Source organism: Podarcis pityusensis, assembly GCF_964106645.2.
Source record: "Podarcis pityusensis genome assembly, chromosome: 2".
Lineage (NCBI taxonomy): Eukaryota > Metazoa > Chordata > Lepidosauria > Squamata > Lacertidae > Podarcis > Podarcis pityusensis.
The window spans coordinates 35593748-35616237 of NC_138029.1; the positions used below are offsets into that span (position 1 = coordinate 35593748).

At 44.5% G+C, this 22490-nt stretch overlaps 2 protein-coding genes across 9 annotated transcripts in view; one reads left to right on the forward strand and one right to left on the reverse strand.

Annotated features, from left to right (window-relative positions):
• The window catches only part of ITGB4 (integrin subunit beta 4), a 68993-nt gene extending 64959 nt beyond the window's left edge, over positions 1 to 4034 (forward strand). For all 7 annotated transcript variants that reach the window (XM_080993571.1, XM_080993570.1, XM_080993573.1 and 4 more), the window contains 2 exons: positions 83 to 199; positions 1050 to 4034. In XM_080993571.1, coding sequence (XP_080849697.1) covers positions 83 to 199; positions 1050 to 1195 — 263 coding nt within the window. In that variant the 3' untranslated portion in view covers positions 1196 to 4034. The remainder of the gene's footprint in view (positions 1 to 82; positions 200 to 1049) is intronic.
• GALK1 (galactokinase 1) lies at positions 2775 to 17262 on the reverse strand. Of its 2 annotated transcripts, none has more exons than XM_080994009.1 (8): positions 16707 to 17262; positions 14233 to 14422; positions 12074 to 12193; positions 10840 to 10975; positions 10128 to 10309; positions 8420 to 8570; positions 7202 to 7364; positions 2775 to 5747 (listed from the first exon to the last, which is right to left on the reverse strand). In XM_080994009.1, the coding sequence occupies exons 1-8, from the start codon at positions 16872 to 16874 to the stop codon at positions 5673 to 5675; spliced, it is 1185 nt and encodes a 394-aa protein (XP_080850135.1). In that variant the 5' UTR covers positions 16875 to 17262; the 3' UTR covers positions 2775 to 5672. The 2 variants fall into 2 exon arrangements, with proteins under 2 accessions (XP_080850135.1, XP_080850134.1); XM_080994008.1 differs by lacking the exon at positions 16707 to 17262 and adding an exon at positions 16205 to 16693.
• Between the last annotated feature and the right edge of the window lie 5228 nt (positions 17263 to 22490).

A 22490-nucleotide genomic window follows, 5' to 3' on the forward strand; every position in this document is an offset into this window, starting at 1 on the left:
TTAAATTAAAAGGTACAAAAAAATTCCTCTTACTAAGCAGACCCTGAGATACAAGTAAACTAATATACCCTTTTTGGTTCAGGGGCCTTTTCTCAGTTTGGAACACAGCAATTCACCAGAGAGGAGGTCTACAATCTCCCCACAGAATACAGGACCCAAACCAACATCACTCACTCCCCACTGGATCCTTTATACGCAGGTAAGAATAGCACTGTGGGAATAGGGGCTGGGTTTGGATCTCAACAAATTCTGTGGGGTAACATAAATGGGCAGCAATCCAGGATCCATTCTAGAGCAGGCAAAACATGCGTTGGAAGTGGTCATAGCTCAGTGGCTTTGCATGGAGGAAGTCCCTCATTCAATCTCTGGCATCTCCAGGCGTGGTGCATGTTGTAGAGAATCCACTCCTGCCAGTCATCTGTGCACAGTACAGGAATAGCTCTGTCTATATTTAAGCCCTATAGAAACACCTAGTTTGTCTTAGTTCATGTGAATGCAGCTAGGACTACCTTCTCAGTACAAAAGAGGCCAAAAAGGATGCCTGACTGAAATTAACCACATTTAAATCTCATTCCATTCTGACATCAAGTGTTTGCAGAACCTTTACGTGGCAGTTGGGGCAAGCCCTACCATTAGGCAAAGCGGGGCAGGTGCCTCAGGTATCCCCCTTCTCCTTAGCACCTCCTCAGCTAGTACGCTTCCCTCAGGTATGATGAAGATTGTTGTCCCATCAGCGGTGCTGAAGCAAGATTCAACTGCCCTCCTAGTCAGATTCCGGGGGGGGGGGGGGAGTTTCATCTTGTATTTCATCTCAGGTGGAAAAACATCTGCCCAGGTGGCAGTTGCAGCTTCAGAATCCCCAGCTTCTGGCCCAAAACACACAAGCATCCCTGTATAAGCCCACACACCACTGAGCACTGCACCTCTAACCCTGCTAAACAGATTTCGTCTCTACAGGTCTGTTCATATGTATGACCACATGTGCACATGTTCACACAGACAGACCCTTGAGCTGCTGACGCAATCTTTGTTTCGTCCCTTTGTTCCAGATGGCATGCTGCTGACCACTCAGCGAGTGGAGAGTGGCGGCACCCTCACCAAGCAGGTCACCAATGAATTTGTCACCAGAACCATGATGTCTAACAGCAGCGGGACATTCTCCAGACAGACAGAGAGGCAGTTCTATGAAGCTTGAGTCAGGAAGCAAACTGCCCAAGGGACACTTGGATTTCAATAGCTGGTGACCTCAAGCAGGCCTGCTCTGTGATCAGTTCCTGGACTGAGGCTCATGGTGCCCGCTGCATTGCTTCAACTCTAATGAAAATACTGGATGCTGCTTTGAGATACCCGCGAGTGGAGGCTGCATGCATTCCAGGTGGCACCCTAAAGACATGCCGAAAAGAGTTTTTTAGCAAGATGCTTGGCTGTGAAGGGCTATTGGTTAGTTCCATTTTGAGTCGAGCTCCTGACTCTTTCCATGCTTTGCTTGGCTGCTTTCCGATATCACACGCTGGAAGATTTAACTACACACAACTGAATTTGCTTTTTAAATCCCCACCTCTCACAAAAACCTTTTTCACTTTTGCTGCTTGTTTTGTTTTGATCTGTTCCTAAGTCATTCTGCCCCCACACTCCCACCCCATCAACAAATGGCATGCCAGACCTCCAGGGGAGGAACGGAATTGCAACTTTGTCCTCCTCCTTTGTAAGTGCAGCACAGAAGAGGAATTGTCCTTATTCTTCCTACATTGGTGTGTAGACACCCCTGCTGCTTAGGTGTGGTCCTGTAGGAACTGCTTAGTACCTTAAGTTACATAGCATCACCGACAATACAGTGCTCCTTAAAATATGATGCACAATCTTACTTAAAATATTATATGATTTTTTTTGTTCTACAAAGGGTCCTTTATCCTAGATTTAATAAGGAGCCAAAATCCAGGCGCTAAACCTCTGCTCCTTACCATAGAAAATAAATATTTGGCACAGCTTTATAATCCATTAATGCCTTTGCTGGAAGAACCCCCTGGAATGATATCATTTCGTACTGAATAACCAAAACCAACAACATTAAGAGTTGTTGCTGAGTTCCACCTACAGTCCTTCCTCACTCCCCATTTTGGCAGTGGTGGCTCACTGGCCCATATCAGTAGCTCAAGCATAGCATGCTGATTTACATCATTGGCACATTTCGGTGTCTGGACATAGCAAACTTCAGTGATTTCAGATTGCCCTTAGAATCAGTGTTGGAAGGGCAATTAGTCCAGTTCACTGCAATGCTACCCTTCCTGCCTCTTCGCCAGTGGCCAGGATTTAATGGCAGTGCACGTGCAATTAATCCTTCAGAGCCTGTGTAACACAGGCATCACATATTTTTGCACCATGTACTTTCATTCAGCCACACTGCATTGATACTGTAGTCAACAACACTACAGTACCCACAAGGCAGTGCAACTGTGATGGTGCTACCACTACCTTTTGCTGCATGTGTAGGCACAGCTTGAGCTGTAGAAGCAGTGGCTTTTGCAGAATGACCTGAGGGTATATCAACAGGGGTGGGGGATGACTACCAGTAGGTAACTAAAGGCAGAATCAAGGTAGGAACTGAATACATGGAATTCTGACTAGAGACAGTTGTAGTATAACCACAGACCTGCCTTTGTTTACACTCACTTCACCTTCCTTAGAAAGGGGTGGGAGTGAAAGCTTTTTGCTTGTTTGTAGGTCTTTATTTATACATATGCAGATTTGACAAAGAAGACAGACAATTCACACAATCTGATTGTACCAACATTTTACTCCTTGCTAAAAAGGCATGAGGAAGCTGGAGAGAAATGACTTGAGCAGGCAAGTTACTTTGATTCCTATCAGTGTGATGATTTCTCACACTGTGTGTGTTTAGCATCATTGGAAGAGTATCGACCTAACACCATTATTTGACATTTTGCATGGTTGCTCCCACAATGCTGTGGTTGTCAAACCATGTTCCAGGAAACTGTCAGAAGTCTACCCATGAATTCTTCAGTCATGCAGGCAAGTTCCCCTAAAAGACAGCCAGCTCACTTGATAGTGCCGGTTCTCACACAAAGGGACCAGCATTGCCAGTGTGCACCAAACCATCAACATGCCTCAGAATCTTCTGCAATGTGTTGTGGTTCTATGGAGGATGTATGTTGTTTGCCACACTGACTTGTTTGCTCACAAAATTCCCTGAAGGCAGGAAGTTTGTAAACCATTGATTTGTGAGTTTCATCACAGCGAGAACAGGTAGCTGTTGCCCTTTGCTTCTATTTTGGCCAGCCTTGCCCCAGGACCCTAGATAAGTATCTGTGCTAGCAGCAGAGGATCAACTGCAGATAATTTTTTACTTAGCTAAACAAGAGAGAACACAAAAAGAATTCAGGGCTGCTGCTGCAGCATAGTTTTAGAAGCTCAGGTAGATGGCGCCTTCAACTTTCTGTCCCAATATACCAAGTCAGGTCCCTTGTAATCTAATGTTGGGTTTTCCTACTGACCCATTCGCCGCAACAGGGGTAGTTACAACAGGGGAGTCACTGGACCTTCTGCCCCCAAAGGGGTTTCTTTTCATGGGATGCTAGAGAACTCAGCCAATAAAATGTGCTATTTCATGGCTTCTTTGTATTCAGACCCAAGCAGAGTGTGTTATTAGAAATGGCTGTATCTCCAGTTCTTGCATTACATCGTTTTGCAAAGTCACTTTGGTCACAGGCTCTTGAAGCTTCTTACGAGTTCTTTTCACTAAGAGAGCACCACAGGCTTTAATATTAACCAAAGAGCCCATTAAAGGTGTTTGATGGGCCAGATTTCAGCAGCATAGCAGTTTTAACACAAGTTTTGAAAGGGATTGTATGCTTTCACTCACCTAACAGAAGAACCACAATAGAATGTAAATTACATTTCATAGCCACATTCTGGCTTGCAGGGATTGGTGGCATTTAATACATATGCAGTGTTTTGACAACTGGCATTCAGGACCAGATGGCTTTCTATTGCACTTATTAAACATTTTTCCTCTACGATCGCAGAAGGCTTTTTATTTCCAAGTGTGTCTGATGTGAAAGCGGCTAGCAGCTGTGGGTGTTAATGAGAGAGTAGGGCTGCACTCCTATATAAAATTAGGCAGGCCTACACACATTAATTTCAATAGGATCAGGCTCAAGAACCAAAATATTGCATAAAATTCTAGCGTAGCTAAAAAACAAAAACAAAAAAATCACTTAAATGCTGAAAAGGTCTAAGAATGGAAGACTTGAGCCAAATGGCACAGGTTTCAAAGCTAATTTGATAACAGCCTATAAAAATCACAGCCCACTGGGAAAGGTCACATTTTTGCTTCAGGGGGAAAAAAATAACCCTCCCCAGGTTTTGCAACTGCAATACATATTATAGATTCATTACAAAAAGATTCTGACAGTCCCAGCTACATGTCCTTGATGTGAAGTTTTGATGCAGCTTAAATGACAGTGGATGTTTTTGGAATCATAAGGGATAGTGCTATGGCAGGAGAGGGAACTGGCCATAGATGGAATGGCATTGCATACTGCTGTTCCCAGTCCTATGGACAGCCAAAGCAGCTGAACTGTGCTGTGTGACAGGGTTATTTGTATCACTATAGAATGCACCAAGTTATAGAACCCACGAAGTTCTAAAAGTGTAATTAGCCTGGGCACTTTTACTGTACAGTAGTACCTTGGCTGACGAATGCCTTACGACTCGAAGATTTGGCTTCCGAACACCGCAAACCCGGAAGTGAGTGTTCTTTGGAACCTGAACGTCCAACGCGGCTTCTGATTGGCTGCAGGAGCTTTCTGCAGCCAATCGGAAGCCATGCCTTTGTTTCTGAATGTTTTGGAAGTCGAACGGACTTCTGTAACGGATTCTGTTCGACTTCTGAGGTACCACTGTATTTTGAAAGCAGAACAGTCACTGAGCCTCCATCAAGTTAGTGGAACTTAATTCTGAGAAGACATGCAGAGGATTGCAGAGTTTCTAATAATTAAGGTAGCTCTTCCTTGTAGTAAAATCACAGGTAACTTCAAAAAAAAAACATAATCATAAATTTGCTCATGCAACACTGGATTCCATCTGTGGTATTTAGGTTGGAAGATGAATAACTTGCCACATTGTGAGGTATAAATGAAGGACTCTTGTTCTTGAGGCTTCTTATATTACTTTAGTTTACAAAGAAGAGGCTGAACGAACTACCTACCAACCAACCAACCAACCAATCAATCATCAGGGAAATTCAGTTAATCATACTATTTGTTTTATGTCAGGAACCAGAAGTAGAGGAAGGACGACGGCTGTATTGACTATCCTCAACTCTTTTCCAACACAAAACAGCACAGCAAAATAGGCCTGTTCTGGCCTCACATGAAGAACAGATTCCCTGCCACAAATTGTAATGTAAAACAGTCAGGAGAAGAGACCTCTGTTCAGTAGAGCAGACTGGAAGGTTCTACATGTAAAAACCAGATTTAAGAGAGAGAGAGACAAGAAAGAGTTCAAGTTTTTATCAGAATTTGGAAGTCTTTGACTGGAGTCTCAGGCACATGGATCAGGGAAGCCTGCTCTGACCTTTGCAGTGCTGTGTGTCGTCGGTACCAGAGCAACAGAAAACCCTTGCTCTGTCAGGGTTGGGATTGGGAGTTGGATCATTGCAGAGGATGCACTCTGGCTCCATCAGAAGGCTGTGTCAAATAGAAGGTGGCTGTCCTGCTGTATTTTCCCTAATTGATAAAAAAAAAAAAAGGTCAGGAGTTGCAACTGTCTGAAATAAGCAGTGAGTACAAAATACGTCAAAACAAAAAGTCCTCAAGGGCGGATGGCAGTATGGAACTCTATAATGATGCAATTCCACACCTTTTCATAAAACTACAGCATAGCCAAAGGGCAGTTGTATGTTTTTGGCCACAGAAGTGCCCTTATGGTAAAGAAAGAAGAAGTAGGCTAGAGGTGAGATTTTAAAAAATAAAAATAAAAAGATGTGCAGATGAGGGGTGATTGCCCAACTCTTGCAGAGCAATAGGAAATTCCCCCAAGCTATTTTGGGGGAGAGGACCAAATGGAACACACACAAACTAACCAGGTTAGCAACTGAACCTTACATCAACACTAGGGAAAGGTAAGCATCCTCTACCATCTCCCAGAATATAGCATGCTAACTTAGGGGACACCGCCATCTACCTGACACAAGACACCTCAACCTGTCTAATGGTAGGGCCGGCCCTGCACACAAAGTGATTTCCAGTATTTAAGCTCAGCCAAGGGGGAAAAAAGTGCTTTAAGAGAAACAACTGTGGGAAGTTTGGCACTATTCACCAGCATATTCCACCCCTTAAAAACAAATTAAGTTCCATATCTTTTTTTTAAAAGTTAAAGGCACACACCACCCTATACTTGGTGCAGTTCTGTCTTTTTCAATACATGACAACTGTTACCATCGCAACTACTTTTGACTATATATGGAATGCAATGCTAAGAAGCTTCTCTCTTTCATTATGTTGTGTTTAACTGTGGAACCGACACAATTGCAAGGGTAACTGCAGTCCAGCTCAAAGGTACTCCCAGGTCAGATCAAAGATAGGCAGAAAATACAGTGGACATGCGGGTTGCGAACGTGATCCGTGCAGGAGGCATGTTCGCAACCTGCAGCGCCGCATCTGTGCACGCGTGGATTGCGATTCGGCGCTTCTGCGCATGTGCGACCGCCGAAACCCAAAAGTAACCCGTTCCGGTACTTCTGGGTTTTGGCGGATCCGTAACCCAAAAAAATGCAAACTGAAGCATCTGTAACCCGAGGTATGACTGTACAGATGAGGCTTAGCATACTATAGGATCAGGAAGCACTTGTCTGTGTTTTGTAGATAAGGGCAGAGCAGCACAGGGATCTGTTGGAGATCTGTTGGCAGATCTCCAGGTAACATGCAATACATCAGAAGGGTCCAAATGGTTTACTAACAGCGACAGCAAAGAGCTCTCCTTCCCCTAGATTAGACGGCTGAACTGCTTGCAGGAAAACGAAGCAGGTTGTTGTTGTTTTTCCAGTGAATTCTACGTCAGTCACACTGAGACATTGTTTTGCATGCCTGGCTGGGAGACCCCAGCGTTCCAGGAGCTCTGATCAGCCTGAAGACTGCCCACCCCATTGTGATAAACACTGTTCTGTGTCTATGTCACATACCTTGATATGCTTCTGGACTTTTTCTGCTACGCCAGATTCAAGCAGAGTAACAGTGCAGCCTCCAAATCCCCCACCAGTCATTCTGCTGCCGTAAACTCCGGGGATCTCCAAAGCAAAAGACACCAGTTCATCTAATTCTGGGCAGCTGACGTCATAGTCATCTCTGCAGGGAAAAACAGTGAGTCAGTCCCCCCAGATGTGAAGGCTATTATTGCCAAACAAAAGCGGGGGGTGATTGTTGGAACCTGGATGGACATCCGTGGGCAGCATTCTTCCAAAGAATTACTGAAATAAGTTGGGGGGGGGAAATACAGGTCATCCTTCAAAAATGGTTTAAAAATGACAAGCTGGGCAGGAAGCTAAACTATGATGTCACAGGCGCTGTTCAATAGGTGCTTGTTAATACCTGGATTACATGGTAGGCAACTCTCCAAATCAGAGCCCTTTTCCCCACGTTATGTGACTGCGAGCCTGGGTTTGCCATGATGTGTATGGTTGTCTACAGGCTATGGCTACTCTTTGCTCCATATACAATACAGGTGTCTGATGGTGGAAGTGTTGTATTGGGGGAGGGAAGTACACAAAAAACTTCTTAGGAGTATACTGAAACAAGGTTCTGCATGAAGCGACAATCCAACGTAGTTTACGTACAGAAAAAAATGCAATATCCTCCAGAAGTATTCTATTGACAGATGGATCCTGAATCAATTATCTGGTATGGCCTTGAGATGTAGAGGCTTTCCCCAGGCCAGCCGGTGAGCTTCATGGCTCAGGAGGGTTTCGGAATCAGGTTTCACAACACTACAGTCATTATACTTAGTCGCAGTGTTAACACTGCTTCGCACACAGAAAAATTCCTACACAGAAGTCCCTTCCACATAGGACCACTCTACACACATTTACATCACTGAGCATGCATGTGCCAGGTAGCTGGAGTCATTTGTGGCTTGTAGGCATGTGTGTGTAATGCGAAATTGCATGTATGCAGGGCAGACCTACATGCTGAAATCTAGGATCATGTTTAAAATGACTCTTATTCTGTAATTTTTATTTTTGAAAAATCAAGAACACCAAAACGAAACTAAGAACAGCCCTGCTGCATCAAGCCCAAGGCACTCTGTTATCACAGTGGTCAACCAGGGAAACCCACAAGAGAACCTGAGCACAACGGGGGGTGGGGTGGGAATCCTTTGTGTAATCTTTTGGGTAACAGCCTACCGCAAGGAATTGTGACTCTCCACCATCAGTTGCCCAAATCTCTTATAGTCCTTGGACTGCAGTGCCTCTGCAGCTCGGGAGGTGCGTTCGATTTCCCCAATGACATGTCTGGCTCGCCGGTACACCAACTCACTTAGCAAGGCCTTAGAAGCTGCAAAAAATGAAAAAACGGGGAGGGGAAAAATATCAATGTTCAGACAGGTAGGCTAGGTTGGAGAATTAGAAGCAAAGTTTAGACCATTCAATGCTTCAGCAAAAGCAGCACGGAAATCAACACTGTTAATAAGCAATCCGTATTACATTTGGGATGAAGAAAAATCTTTAAAAAGTGAGGTGCTGATGGGTTTTCTATTCATGGCAGTGGGACTCATAATTATACGTTCCTAGAAAACGCTGGAAAAGGCAAAAATAGAGATGCAGTACAATAAACTCTGGTTTCATGCAATGTTTGAAAAGATTACGGAAAAGTTCCTTTTAGCCAGGGAACAAAGCAAATAAGCATTTTCTATGCGGAATTGCTAGATATATAACGCATATAAACTACAAAGATATGAGCAGACCAGCCCCAACAAAATATCTGAGAATGTGGAACATTTGAAAGCCACCATCCTCTCTCTTTTTGAGAATATTTTAGTATTTAAAGAAACTATGTTACACGCGTCTTAAATATACAATTATTCTTAATTACAGTGGTACCTCATACCTCAGGTTACATACGCTTCAGGTTACAGACTCCGCTAACCCAGAAATAGTACCTCAGGTTAAGAACTTTGCTTCAGGATGAGAACAGAAATCGTGCTCCAGCGGCACGGAAGCAGCAGGAGGCCCCATTAGCTAAAGTGGTGCTTCAGGTTAAGAACAGTTTCAGGTTAAGAACGGACTTCCGGAACGAATTAAGTACTTAACCCGAGGTACCACTGTACATTGCAATTTATGAACATTTATACTTTCTCCTCCGTCTGTCTTTTAATAAGAAAAACAGCAGCTTAGTGAAAAATCCAACAAAGTTGTTGAACGAGTGGAACAACTTCCACTTGTGCAATGGAACTTTCCCTCTCTCTTTTTTTGCACTGCCCAAATCTGCTCCAAACCATTGGGGGAACCCCCAGAACAGATCTGGGGCGAGTTGGGGTTTCAAGAGAGGTAGGAGAAGTTCTGCTGTGCCAGCAAAAGTTGTTCTGCTTGCACCATTATTTTCCTGGATACAACTCAAAAATTCTGGCACCTTCTGCATGACTATGTTCTCAAGGACCCATCAAGATCACTGCCCCCCTGTTGTCCATTCCCCTTTGCTCAGGGATAGGTAAAGGTAAAGGGAGCCCTGACCATTAGGTCCAGTCGTGGACTGGGGTTGCAGCGCTCATCTTACTTCACTGGCCGAAGGAGCCGGTGTACAGCTTCCGGGTCACGTGGCCAGCATGACTAAGCCGCTCCTGGCGAGCCAGAGCAGTGCACAGAAACGCCGTTTACCTTCCCGACGGAGTGGTACCTATTTATCTACTTGCACTTTGATGTGCTTTCGAACTTTTATCTACTTGCACTTTTACGTGCTCAGGGATAGAGGTGTGTTATTTCATGAAATTTTGAAGGCAGGGACCCATTATGTCCCCTACACACACACACAGAGAGAGAGAGAGAGAGAGAGAGAGAGAGAGAGAGACAGACAGACAGACAGACAGACAGACTTCTGTATTTTAACAATACGTACCCTCTAAGTCTGCCATAGTGGCTTCTCTCAGGCTTCCCTTGCCAAGCACCTTCGCTGCTTCTTCACACTGGCGCCGACGGGTGGGATATTCACTTCCTGTCAAGGTGTGCCGCACATTGGAGTTGGTGATGAGTACAACTATGTCTGGGTCAGCCAAAGGCACCAGGGAAGTCTCCAGTGACCTGGAAATCAGACAGCACAACAAGGTAAAAGCTGCAGGGAGCTTTTTAAACCTGCATCCTGCATTTCAAAGCTTCTATGTGTATGTGAATGTTTTTACAGCTCACTACATTCAAGGGGAACACTTTTCTCCTTTTAGCTTTCCATTACGCAGGAAGGTTTTAGGTTACGTACACTTTAGGGTAGAGACCCCTCTTGACAGCTGAGCATCTCTTTTTCTGAGTATTTTGTGCCTAAACTAGGCAAGACAGCAAAAGATCCATGGCTGGTTCTCCCATCCCTTAACAATGTAGCCAATAGCAGCTTTGGGGGTGTCCCCATTCAGATAAGGGCCACAGCTCCAGAATGGGGTTAACTCTTCCCACCACCACTCACCATGCCCTAGCAATGCTTTCCCAACACCCCAAGTTGACTCATACACGATATGCTTTGTTGCTGTTGCCATCTGTCTGTCAGGAAGATTTTGGGTATCACATGGCGGACAGAGAGATGTATGCTTACATTTCCTCTAGCGCTATTGCAATGTCCTGACCTGCAGTCTATCAGCAAGGCATGGCCCTCCTTCCCCATCACAGAGATGAACTGGTCCATGATACCACAAGGCATCATTGCAAAGGTGTGCTCCGCTTTCTGGCATACTAAGGCCTTAGTTACAGGATCCCCATCGTCTGTGTTAACGAAAAGGAGAGACATTCACAGGCAGATTAGTACTTCTGTGCAATGGACAGAGCGCCAACTTTTGGCATCATGTCAGGGCTGGGGGACCTGCAGCCCTTCAAGTGTTGTTGGATTACAAATCCCATCAGGGAAACTTTTAATGTTTGATGTATTACAGTATTTTAATATTTTGTTGGAAGCCGCCCAGAGTGGCTGGGGAAGCCCGGCCAGATGGGCAGGGGTATAAATAAATTATTATTATTATTATTAGCAGCAGCAGCAGCATCCTTAACCACTGGCCAACTTAGTTGGGAATGATGGGAGTCCAATGACATCTGGAGGTCCACAGGCTCCATATTACTGTTTTAGGCTATTCCTAAACTATACTTAACTTCCAGAACTGAATGAATAACAAAGGCTAGATTAGGCTAGATCTGGTTAGATTAAACCAAATGTTGAACTAATTCATCATTTCCCAACAGCAGCAAAAGAGATGCGTGAAATAAAGGAACATAGCAAGTTGCCTTTTACCAGGTCAGACTGCTTGTCCGTCTAAGTCAGTATTGCTGACTTCAGGATCCCAGGAACTGGACCAAAGACTTTCTGCATGAGAAGCCTGTGTTCTTTTTTTTTATATTATTATTGAGTTTATTTACAACACATACACACACATTTGTCAAACTAAATATGAAGATAATAGTACAGAATCAAAAGAAAAACAACAAAATATAAATAAGACATAATGAAAACTTATACAAAACAAATAATCAATAATACACACACACAATTATTTCAATTCTTCTTTTCTGCTAATTGACTTCCTTCATCCTCAACATGGTTCTTTTTTGTTTTTGGTAAACTGTCTCCTTATTAGTTCATTATTACCTCTTTTTCTTTCTGTTTTTAACTTAAGTACCATAAATTATTCTGCAGAAGTTAATCGAAACAAGTCCATGTATTAATTTGAGGGGACAATGAAGCCTGTGTTCTATCACTGTGCTTTGTTCCACTATGCTCCAACTAGTTCCCCTTAGCTAAAATGGTAGATAGTAAAAGACCCTGGATTTTTTGTATTTAAGTTCTAGACTAAAACCAGTTTTGTTTCCTACCTGGGCACAACTGCTGCAGAAATGTGTATGTTGCCACTTCCAAGGAAGCTGAACTTGACAGACCGCCACCGAGTGGAACATTGCTGGCTATGACTGCATTGAAGCCTGGGAGAGGGCCTGCTATAAAGGGATAGCAAAGCAACAGGGAGAGAACAAAATATTTCAAACAAGATGGCACACAAAAGATTTTAAAATAGTTCAGGTAGGCATAGATACTCAAATTACAGGCCTGGCCATGATATGCCACTTTGAAGAACTGGATTATCTTCATGAGACTGAGAAGGAAACTTCTTTATAAGGCTGCCTGTGTAAAACCTAGACAATTAGAAATGCATGATTCGGTTCTCATCCGCACTACACATTTAAGGGGATTGTGAGTCCCTAGGAGACCCCATCCCCCTTTAGCAGAGCTGTGATTCCTAGAGTTCCCTGGGAAGAGGGAATGACTGTTAAACCTCTTTGAGAATTGTAGCTTTGTGAGCGGAATAGGGGTTTCCTAACCACTCTCAGTACCCTTAACAAACTACAGTTCCCAGGATTCTTTGGGGGAAGCTAGGTCTTCAAAGAATTGCTTTAAATGCATAGTGCTAATAAGGCCTCGGCTTCAGTGAAAAACCCTGCATGCCACTAGGTCCATTTTCAAAAAGCTTCAACACAGATCTATTCCTGGCACCACTGAAGAAAATATCCTGCTGCATAATATAAGGCATGAGTGAGCAGACTTCTGGTTTGTGGGTTCTGTTTTGATTTTTTCCTGGAATTCTGAGGTCCACAAAGCAGAGCCAGGCGCAAAAGAGTGTCCTCTAACAGTATGGAATTATTTAAAAATATTATATTATTGCAATAAAGTGGTACCTCGGGTTACATAAGCTTCAGGTTACATATGCTTCAGGTTACAGACTCCGCTAACCCAGAAATAGTACCTCGGGTTAAGAACTTTGCTTCAGGATGAGAACAGAAATTGTGCAGCGGCGGCGCAGCTAAAGTGGTGCTTCAGGTTAAGAACAGTTTCAGGTTAAGAACGGACCTCCAGAACGAATTAAGTTCTTAACCCGAGATACCACTGTATGAAATTATTGAAAGCAATTAAATTATGACAAAATCCTTTTGTATATACACAGCACTGAGCGGTAGTAGCGTCTCTCCATGGCTGCTGAGTTAGAATTAAGGATATTTCCTTCCAAAACTGCTATTAGGGCTTCAGTGGAGATGTACAGCCTTCTTTTTCTCTCTGTTACTTAAGCACTACCCCATGCAACGCAGGAATCTCAACTAAAGCATCCATGATCACAGGTGCTGTAACCCAAGAAAATCTGCAGGGCACCAGGTAGGGGAAGGCTGGCTTTTGGAGAAACTTCCATGGTACCATAAACATCTTAGGATAGTGTATTCTGAACTGGACATTCCCCACTCAGCTACACAGCTGCAAATAAAACGTTTTAAATGTGTTGTAAAGTGCAATATACAAATGTGACACTAGATGGCGAAAGGGAGCCATGAAAATTCAATGTATTTTTCAAAACTTTTTTTTTAAAAAGCATTTTCACAGCATTTTAAATATGTGTGCTGATTCCACCTCACTCTCATCATCACTGACACGTCTACCATCCACATGTTGTTGTGGTTGGTTTTTGGGGGTAGGGGGATTGTTTTCATCTCCAGCAGGTGATGTCATTGTGGGCTTGTTGTGGTTCTGGACAGTCAAGAGTTAACACTCCAGGAAGCGTTCTTGATTCACTGGGTGCACTGCCCACATGATCCAGGCATTTTCCTTTGATCTGTGCTCTGTCGGGGCTGAGCTCTCTCTGGAGAACAGTCTGTCTGAGAATGTGAGCAATGTAGTTTCATTTTTGCTAGAGACAGAAAGCTGTGAACATGCAGCTAGATTCTGTAGGTTTTCTTTTCTGTTTGTTATGCTTCTAAATAAAGAGTGATAGATTAGAAGCACTGGTGTCGAGCTGAGTTACTGAAGATACCATGTCGACACAGACAAGCCATTTTATGCCGCGTGTGAACTCTGCTATTCTCTGGCAACTGAGAAGAGTGGCAGCACGCGAGTGGAAGCATGTGGGCACCATTACGACCCACAAACTTTAACAGGGCTGTCTCCATCCCAAACAGCACATCCGCCTCAATTGCTAGCTGAGTCTAGATCTTACCCTGATAATGCTGAATGACCCCTTTGACATAGTTTGCCCAGCGAGGTTCTCCTGGCTCCAAGATGGCACCTTCCATGGGAACTGGAAATGTCACCTTTTTAGGTTCGTCTGCTCCCTGTGCGGTTGTGACTATGGATATGATTCCATCTTCTCTCGGGCTCCCAACCACCATGGTTCCCATCTGCAAGGCCTGAAGGAAGAGACAATGACTGAATCCCTCATGATACCAAACAGGAACAAGGGTTATGCAAACCACCTACCAAATGGTGTTTTGTATGGTTAGAAATGAGTACAGATAACAGGGAGCAGATGGGAGAACAGGAACAGGCATAGGAATGTTGGAACACAGAGACGTTCCCAATGCCATAACTTTAGTCAATAAGAATATTTGTTTTAAGTTAATACTCACTTCATAGCAACATGGTGCTAAAATGGGGCTTACCTATCAAATGAAGTCAGTGGATTTGCTCTACTGACTTGTAAACAAGGCCGGGTTATCCATGGAGCCCTGCCTGAAAAGCTCAAACTCTCAGCTTAGAAAGACTGGAAGCAAAACATGCTGACAGATGAACCAGGCTAACTGCTCTTGCAGGGGGTTTGAAAAGCCATTTTTTAGCCAACAAGTGAAGTCAGAGTTGTGACTGAAGAGTGATTTGTTTCAACATTAGGAGTTAGAAATCCCTGGGTCCTAAAGAGCTGCTATTTCCTCCTTCCCTTTAATGCACTTTCTTCTACTTCATTTCCTAGTCCATGGAATCTCTGCTGTTTATCCAGGCGAGGTCCAGCAGCAGTGGTCAGTCAGGTCAGAGGAAAACTATGTACCTTTACAATTAATAGAGTACAGCCTTTGTTGTTGGTTAGTCATTTAGTCGTGTCCGACTCTGTTATTCATCTTATATGTTCTGGATATCTCTCACACACATACACAGCAATCTATTTCAACAGGGATAATGTTTGGAGGTTTGGGGATAGGAAGTGCTCTACGTAAACAAAGTTAAGAGTTTGGCTACATATAATCTGAATAGAGGTAGATATTGCACGTTAAGCTATGTGCTTGATTTCTGGGCAAACTGACAATACTGAAAAGTGTGTGGAAAAGAGGCAGCCGATTTTAAAACATTTAAGGTTTTTTCTTGTGATGATTTGTCTTATTACTGACAATAAGCTGATCTGGAATAAAAATGCTTATTTTCTCTCTCTCGGCTGTGTAGTATGCAAAATAAAAATATTGCTGCTTCAGAATAGTTGGGATTGTTTCAGTTCTTGAAGTAATGAGGTAGGTTTACAGGTTAGTAATTTTTTGTGGGGTGGGGGCAAATTGGAAATAAACAATATTTTCTTTAAAAGGCACACAAGAGGTCCCTTTGAATATAAGAGGAACCAAACTGGGGAGGAACCAAAGGTTCAGCATTCTACTTCTCACAACAGCAGCCAGATGCAAGCCAGCAAGCCCATAAACGAAAGTTTGAGGCCAATAACCCTTTTTCTGTTGGTTGTTTGTCTCTCCTCCCTCAGTATATTCAGAGGCACATCGCTTCCCCATGATGGGATGCCGACTCCAAAGGTCATTCCTAGAAAGGCTTGCAATTGGAGCCAAAATGACTTGAAGTGCAGCTTGAGTCTCTACTCAAGTATAACTTCCCCTGGAGTAGAGCTCAAGGAGTGAAGATTGTTATCTGGACTGGTATCCATCTTCCAACAAATGTATTTTTGCCTCTAAATTTAACTTATCCTATGGGTTATATTCTGTGCGGTGGGACGCGGGTGGCACTGTGGGTTAAACCACAGACCCCAGAGTCGGTCACGACTGGACCTAATGGTCACGGGTCCCTTTACCCTTTATATTCCGTGCAAGGTCCTACTCACAGCAGACCAAGCGAATGAGCCCAAGTGGTACAATAACCTGAAGGAACAGGTACTGAAGCGAAGCTTCGTATTTTTGTTTCTTGCTTTTTGGACTGAATTTGCGTACCTTTGGGCAGTGGCTTCAGAGAGCCATCTCTCCCCACGCTGAAACTGTGATTAATTAATGGGATCAAACATGCGGGCGTAGCCAGGATTTTTGACGGGGACGACGACGACGACAGGACTTTCGTTAGAGGAGGGCAGAACCGATGTGATTGATCAGTTAAGTATTTCTATTGTTTTAAAGCTCCTCCCCCCGGCTACGCCCATGGGGATCAAACATATTTTGGAGAGGTTGTGTTGGGGGCCTCTGCAGACGGATCCAACAACTGAACCTGCCAACTAACAAAAATTCTGTACTGGGCAGGCGAGGCAACTTCGTCAGTCCCAGGTCAAGGAAGGCTGCTGCGTTGCTTTCAGAAAAGACGGCTCTCTTCTCCTCCGCTTCCGCCAAATTGTGACTAGCGAAAACCGGGATTTGTAGGATTCAAGAAGGAACAGCCGGGCACAGTATTTGCCCCTTTCTGTCTGTCTGTCTGTCTTTCCTTCTGCGCGCCACCCTCTCTTACCATAGGCAGCACGAACCCCTGGTTGTAATCCGTGTGCTCCCCGATCAAGTTCACCCTTCCCGGAGCCGACACGGCGATCTGGGGATCCAGCCCTCCGAAAAAGGTCCTGTAAGCCCCCCGGGCGGCCGCCAGCAGCGAGCCCTGCTCGGGTCCACTTGGGCTTTCCATGCTCTCGGGGGCCAGATTCCGAAGTGCCTCCGCTTGAAAGCAAAGGATCAGGAGGGAGCGGGTCTCTCCGCCTCCTAAACCGGGAGGAAGAAGGGCAAAGATTGCAACCTTGCACAACAACACGATCTCCGCGTAGCCCGCGCCTCCGCGCGTCTCTTCTCCGGCTCGCCTCTCGCTTCCTGTCCTGGGAAAATGGAGCCCGCTGCTCCGCCCATGGACGGCCGCAACTGACCTCCAGGGGGCGCCAGGCCTCTTGCCGCCTCGGCCTCTGCAAATTCTTCGTCTTTCTCCCACGCTGGCGACGGGGCTACTCACAATGAGGAACGTCTGAGTTGTTACACCGGCTTCTCCTCCAGCTACCCCAATATTCCTGTCTTTTTCCTTTCTCCTCCTGTGAAGAGGCTGCCTCCTAATGTTTTAATGTTGCATCTTAATCTTTTAAATTGTATTTTAATCAACTTGTTTTTATTATTGGTTGTTAGCCGCCCTGAGCCCTGTCTTGGCTGTGGAGGGCGGGGTATAAATAAAATTTATTATTATTATTATTATTATTATTATTATTATTATTCACGGAGGAGTACCAACATGTAAGCGAGCAAAGGAAAAAGAATTCGCGGCCACGGAGGAAATGCCTTCCTGGGGCTTTGGTATTTTGTTTTTAAGAGATGGGGTTCATAATCATGGGGTTCCTCTAACAACACCTTCTGATTCTGAGGCCTTCCTCTAATGCCAGAGCACGCCTTTTCTCCCTCTCTACTCTAGGGAGATAATGCTCCCTACGCAGGGCATGTTCTCATGCACTGTTGTTACTATACAAGCAGCTCTCAATTTAGGAGGCAGTTACCTCAGGGTGATAGTGCCTGAAGTAAAAATTGCATATAATCAAAACACATTAGGTTCAATGGCAGGTGGGATTAGGTCTTTTCCCCCCCAGCCCGCCGACCCCCTTCTTAATTTTTTAAAATTAAGCTAGGGTCTGAAAATATGGAGCATCTCACTCAAGGTTTCTATAATTTGGTAACCTTGGGGAGTGGATATTTGCGTTATGAACCAGTCCAGAATTGTTCAGTTTGTTTATTTAGTTTTTGGGGTAAAAATGTAACTGAAACTTAAAATCACATTCTGTCCTTCAAATACATAATGGTGGTTTATGGAAAAAATATTAAAAACACAGTAAAATAACCAAGGTTGGAATCCTGTAGCCCAGGGCCAGAATATGCGTGGTCCTCAGGATGCTTCTGGACTCCAGCTCCCATCATCCCTGACCAATGGCTATGCTAGCTGGGGTTGATTGTGTTGTAAAACAAAAATGTGCCCTTTATCCCTTATGGGGTATCCAAGAGCCCATATAGAGTCCTTACGTAGGTTCCCTATTGGTAGGAGAAAATAACAGAAGCCAACCAGAGAATATTGAGAAGCAAAGCAGCTAGTAAGCTTGATCTTTATTGATCTGTTGCAACAGGGTGCTCCCCTCACATGCAGGAAAGAAGGAAGAACCCAGAACAATGGCGTGCAAGGCCTTATTGTTGTTGTTGTTGTTTAGTCGTTTAGTCGTGTCCGACTCTTCGTGACCCCATGGACCAGAGCACGCCAGGCACTTCTGTCTTCCACTGTCTCCTGCAGTTTGGTCAGACTCATGTTTGTAGCTTCGAGAACACTGTCCAACCATCTCATCCTCTGTCGTCCCCTTCTTCTTGTGCCCTCCATCTTTCCCAACATCAGGGTCTTTTCCAGGGAGTCTTCTCTTCTCATGAGGTGGCCAAAGTATTGGACCCTCAGCTTCACGATCTGTCCTTCCAGTGAGCACTCAGGGCTGATTTCCTTAAGAATTCCTTAATAATTCCTTAAGAATTAAGATCCATGAAGGGGGCAAGGCCTTCTATAGACATTTTAAATTCCCTGCCCTGGAGCTCAACACCGCCCCTTCATACATACAGAAGGGGTGTAACCCAAGACCACCCCCCCACAAACATCATATCTACATCACAGAAAAGGTGTTGTTTTTCCTGTCTGCCAGGTTATCTGATTGCCTTTCCTGATAGCCTTTCCTGATTGCCTTTCCTGATAGTCTGTCACCCATTAAAATGCTGATTACTCAATTCCTGAGACAATGGGAAGGCTCCCTGACCCCCCTCCCTCCTTGAAGAGAAAGCATTTGGGATTCAAAAATGATTTCAGGTCGGTCTTCCTGTGCTGATCTATGTAAGTGCTTGGTTGGTACACTTATGAACATTTAGCATACAGTGATACCTCGGGTTAAGTACTTAATTCGTTCCGGAGGTCCGTACTTAACCTGAAACTGTTCTTAACCTGAAGCACCACTTTAGCTAATGGGGCCTCCTGCTGCCGCCGGAGCCCGATTTCTGTTCTTATCGTGAAGCAAAGTTCTTAACCTGAAGCACTATTTCTGGCTTAGTGGAGTGTGTAACCTGAAGCGTATGTAACCTGAAGCGTATGTAACCCGAGGTACCACTGTTTATCTAAGACCTCAAAATTCCTATCACAATTGCAATTGGGAGTACAACAACATTTGCAGGGTCACAGATTTACCACCCTTCCTTTGCACACAAAACTGGAAGGAAGCTTCATTGAAAGCCAGTATTCTTCAGAGTATGCCTTGGAGTGCATTGTTGCATGCTTATAACATTGAATCTTGTTTTATTTTGTTTTGCTTTTTCCTTGCAGAGATGCGATCCCAAATCAAAAGGGAAAAGGAATATCTGTTCACTAGTAACGGTGTACGTAGAGTTGGATTCAGAATGAATTTCTAAATCTGAATGCAACCTGTACTCTGAAGCTGTTAAGCAGAGGCTTGCCAAACCTGATAAGCAACTTACGCTGTGTACACATTGCCAGTTTAAAACTCAGTGAGGTCATTTCCCTTCTGTGTTTCAAACCTGATTTACACATTGTAGACATCAATATGGATGGATGTGTTACATACTGTCTGTCCCCCTCACCCCCACTAGTGGGTGGAAAGGGGGCATGGATGCCTTCATGAGGCTTAGGTTTTAAAACTGAAGCTGGTTTGGAGGAAAACACATCAAAACACAGTATTTCTGAAGAAACTGCAGGATAGATATGGATTGTGACTGTCCATACAAGGTTTGTGTGAAGTACAAGGTTTCACAAACCGGGGGCGGGAGTACATTGGATGCAAAGTAAACAAAATAATAATAATAATAATTATTATTATTTATACCTCACCCTCCCCAGCCAGGGCTGGGCTCAGGGCAGCTAACACCAAATATAAATTACAATAAAATGTAATAGAAAACAACAACAAACAAACAGTTGATTAAAATACAGCTTAAAATGCAGCCTCATTTTAGTAGCAGCCCATAAATCAAGACCATAAAGGACGGAAACATCAGATATTCACCTGAGCCAGCTATCCATGCTGGTCCTACATGGGCCAGCAAAAAAGCCAAGGGAAAATTTATATACCAAATCCTATATAAGGGATCACTCCCTGGAAAAGACCCTGATGTTGGGAAAGATTGAGGGCACAAGGAGAAGGGGACGACAGAAGACGAGATGGTTGGACAGTGTTCTCGAAGGTACAAACACGAGTCTGACTAAACTGCGGGAGGCAGTGGAAGACAGGAGTGCCTGGCGTGCTCTGGTCCATGGGGTCACGAAGAGTCGGACACGACTAAATGACTAAACAACAACAATATAAGGGGTCAGAGTGAGTCTAAGCCGAAGGCCAGGCGGAACAGCTCTGTCTTGCAGGCCCTGCGGAAAGATGTCAAATCCTGCAGGGCCCTGGTCTCTTGTGACAGCGTTCCACCAAGTCAGGGCCAGTGCCAAAAAGGCCCTGGCCCTAGTTGAAACCAATCTAACCTCCTTGAGGCTCGGGACTTTCAAAGTGTTGTTATTTATGGACCTTAAGGTCCTCTGCGGGGCATACCAGGAGAGGCGGTCCCTTAGGTACGAGGGACCTAGGTACAGCCTTATTCCGACTCCATTGGTCGCTTGGGAATCCTGTGACCTTCCATATGTTGTTAGACTACAACCATCCGTGGCTGTAGGCCATGCTGGTTGAGGCCAATGGGAGTTGGGAGCCCGCTCAACACCTGAAGGGCCATACTTTCCCCATCCCCGCTGCAGCAGAACATTTGTTTCAAGAATTTGTTGCTTGCTAGGGATTATAATAATAATAATAATAATAAATTTTATTTATATCCCGCCCTCCCCAGCCGAAGCCGGGCTCAGGGCGGCTAACAACAATCAAATAATCAAAAAATCAAATAATCACACAATCTAAAAATATTTCATTATAAAAATTAATTAAATCAAATTGATGGCAACCAATTAAGCAAAGTTCTGTGCAGGTTGCCAGAGGAGGGAGTCAGGCTGCGCCCTGATCAAAGGCCTGGCGGAACAACTCTGTCTTGCAGGCCCTGCGGAAAGATGTCAAGTCCCGCAGGGCCCTAGTCTCTTGTGACAGAGCATTCCACCAGATTGGAGCCGCAGCCGAGAAGGCCCTGGCTCTAGTTGAGGCCAGCCTAACCTCTCTGAGGCCTGGGACCTTGAGGATGTTATTATTTGCAGACCGTAGGTTTCTCTGTGGGGCATACCAGGAGAGGCGGTCCCGTAGGTACGAGGGTCCTAGGCCGTATAGGGCTTTAAAGGTTAAAACCAGCACCTTAAACCTGATCCTGTACTCCACCGGGAGCCAGTGCAGCTGGTATAGTACCGGATTGCGCTTATAAATGGGAAACAGTTGGCCTAAGCAAAGAGCTGTTTGGCAAAAATATGGGAGAGTAAGCAGATATTAAGGGACTGGTGGCAGTACTAATCACATCAGTATACGTGGCAGAAAACAACCCTCATCTTCACGGCCGGATTTAGGTTTGATGAGGTCTTAAGCTACTGAAGGTTATGGAGCCCTTTATATGTCCAGCTGTCCTTTGTCAACAACAAATTGTTGCTGTTTTTGTGTGTTGTGTGTTGAATATATGCTATATGGTAATTTATGGGTATCTAAAGCACATGTTGCCATGCAACCAATCCATGCAGAATGTAGGCACCCTATATAAAGAAAAGAGCAAACTAGTGATATTTTAGGGAGCAGAATAGCAGGCGGGGTCCATACTTACATCATAGGAGCCTACACAACACAAAACACCGTCGCTGTATGTAGGTTTTATTTTATTTGTTTTTTATCTTATATTTTGGAAATGTGCATCCAGGTTTTTTTTCCTTCAAATTTTTCTGGTAAGCTATAACTTGTTTAGCTTATACGTAAATCCGGCAGTGCCCGTCTCCTTCGGCTAAAAGTAAACCCACTGAAAGCGAACACTGAGTTTCCAGCAGCTAAAGTCTTTGCGCCTCTCGTTCGGGACTTGTTGCGGGCGAAGTATCAACGTTCCAAAACTGGCGGAATGGCCTAAAAGGGGGAGAAGGGGGAGCAGTTGCCAGCATTTAATCATTATTCCGGGGTCTAGGTAAAATATTCATAACAACTGCAAAACCTGCCGATGTGTTCCTCCCCCGTTGATTCCCGCCCCCCGCCCCTCAAGCCACAAAATGTTCACTTCTTCCTGCTCGTTCTATTTTTCCTCTCCCCCCGTCCCCCGCTTACAGGGATAATGGCCTCTCCCAGAACGC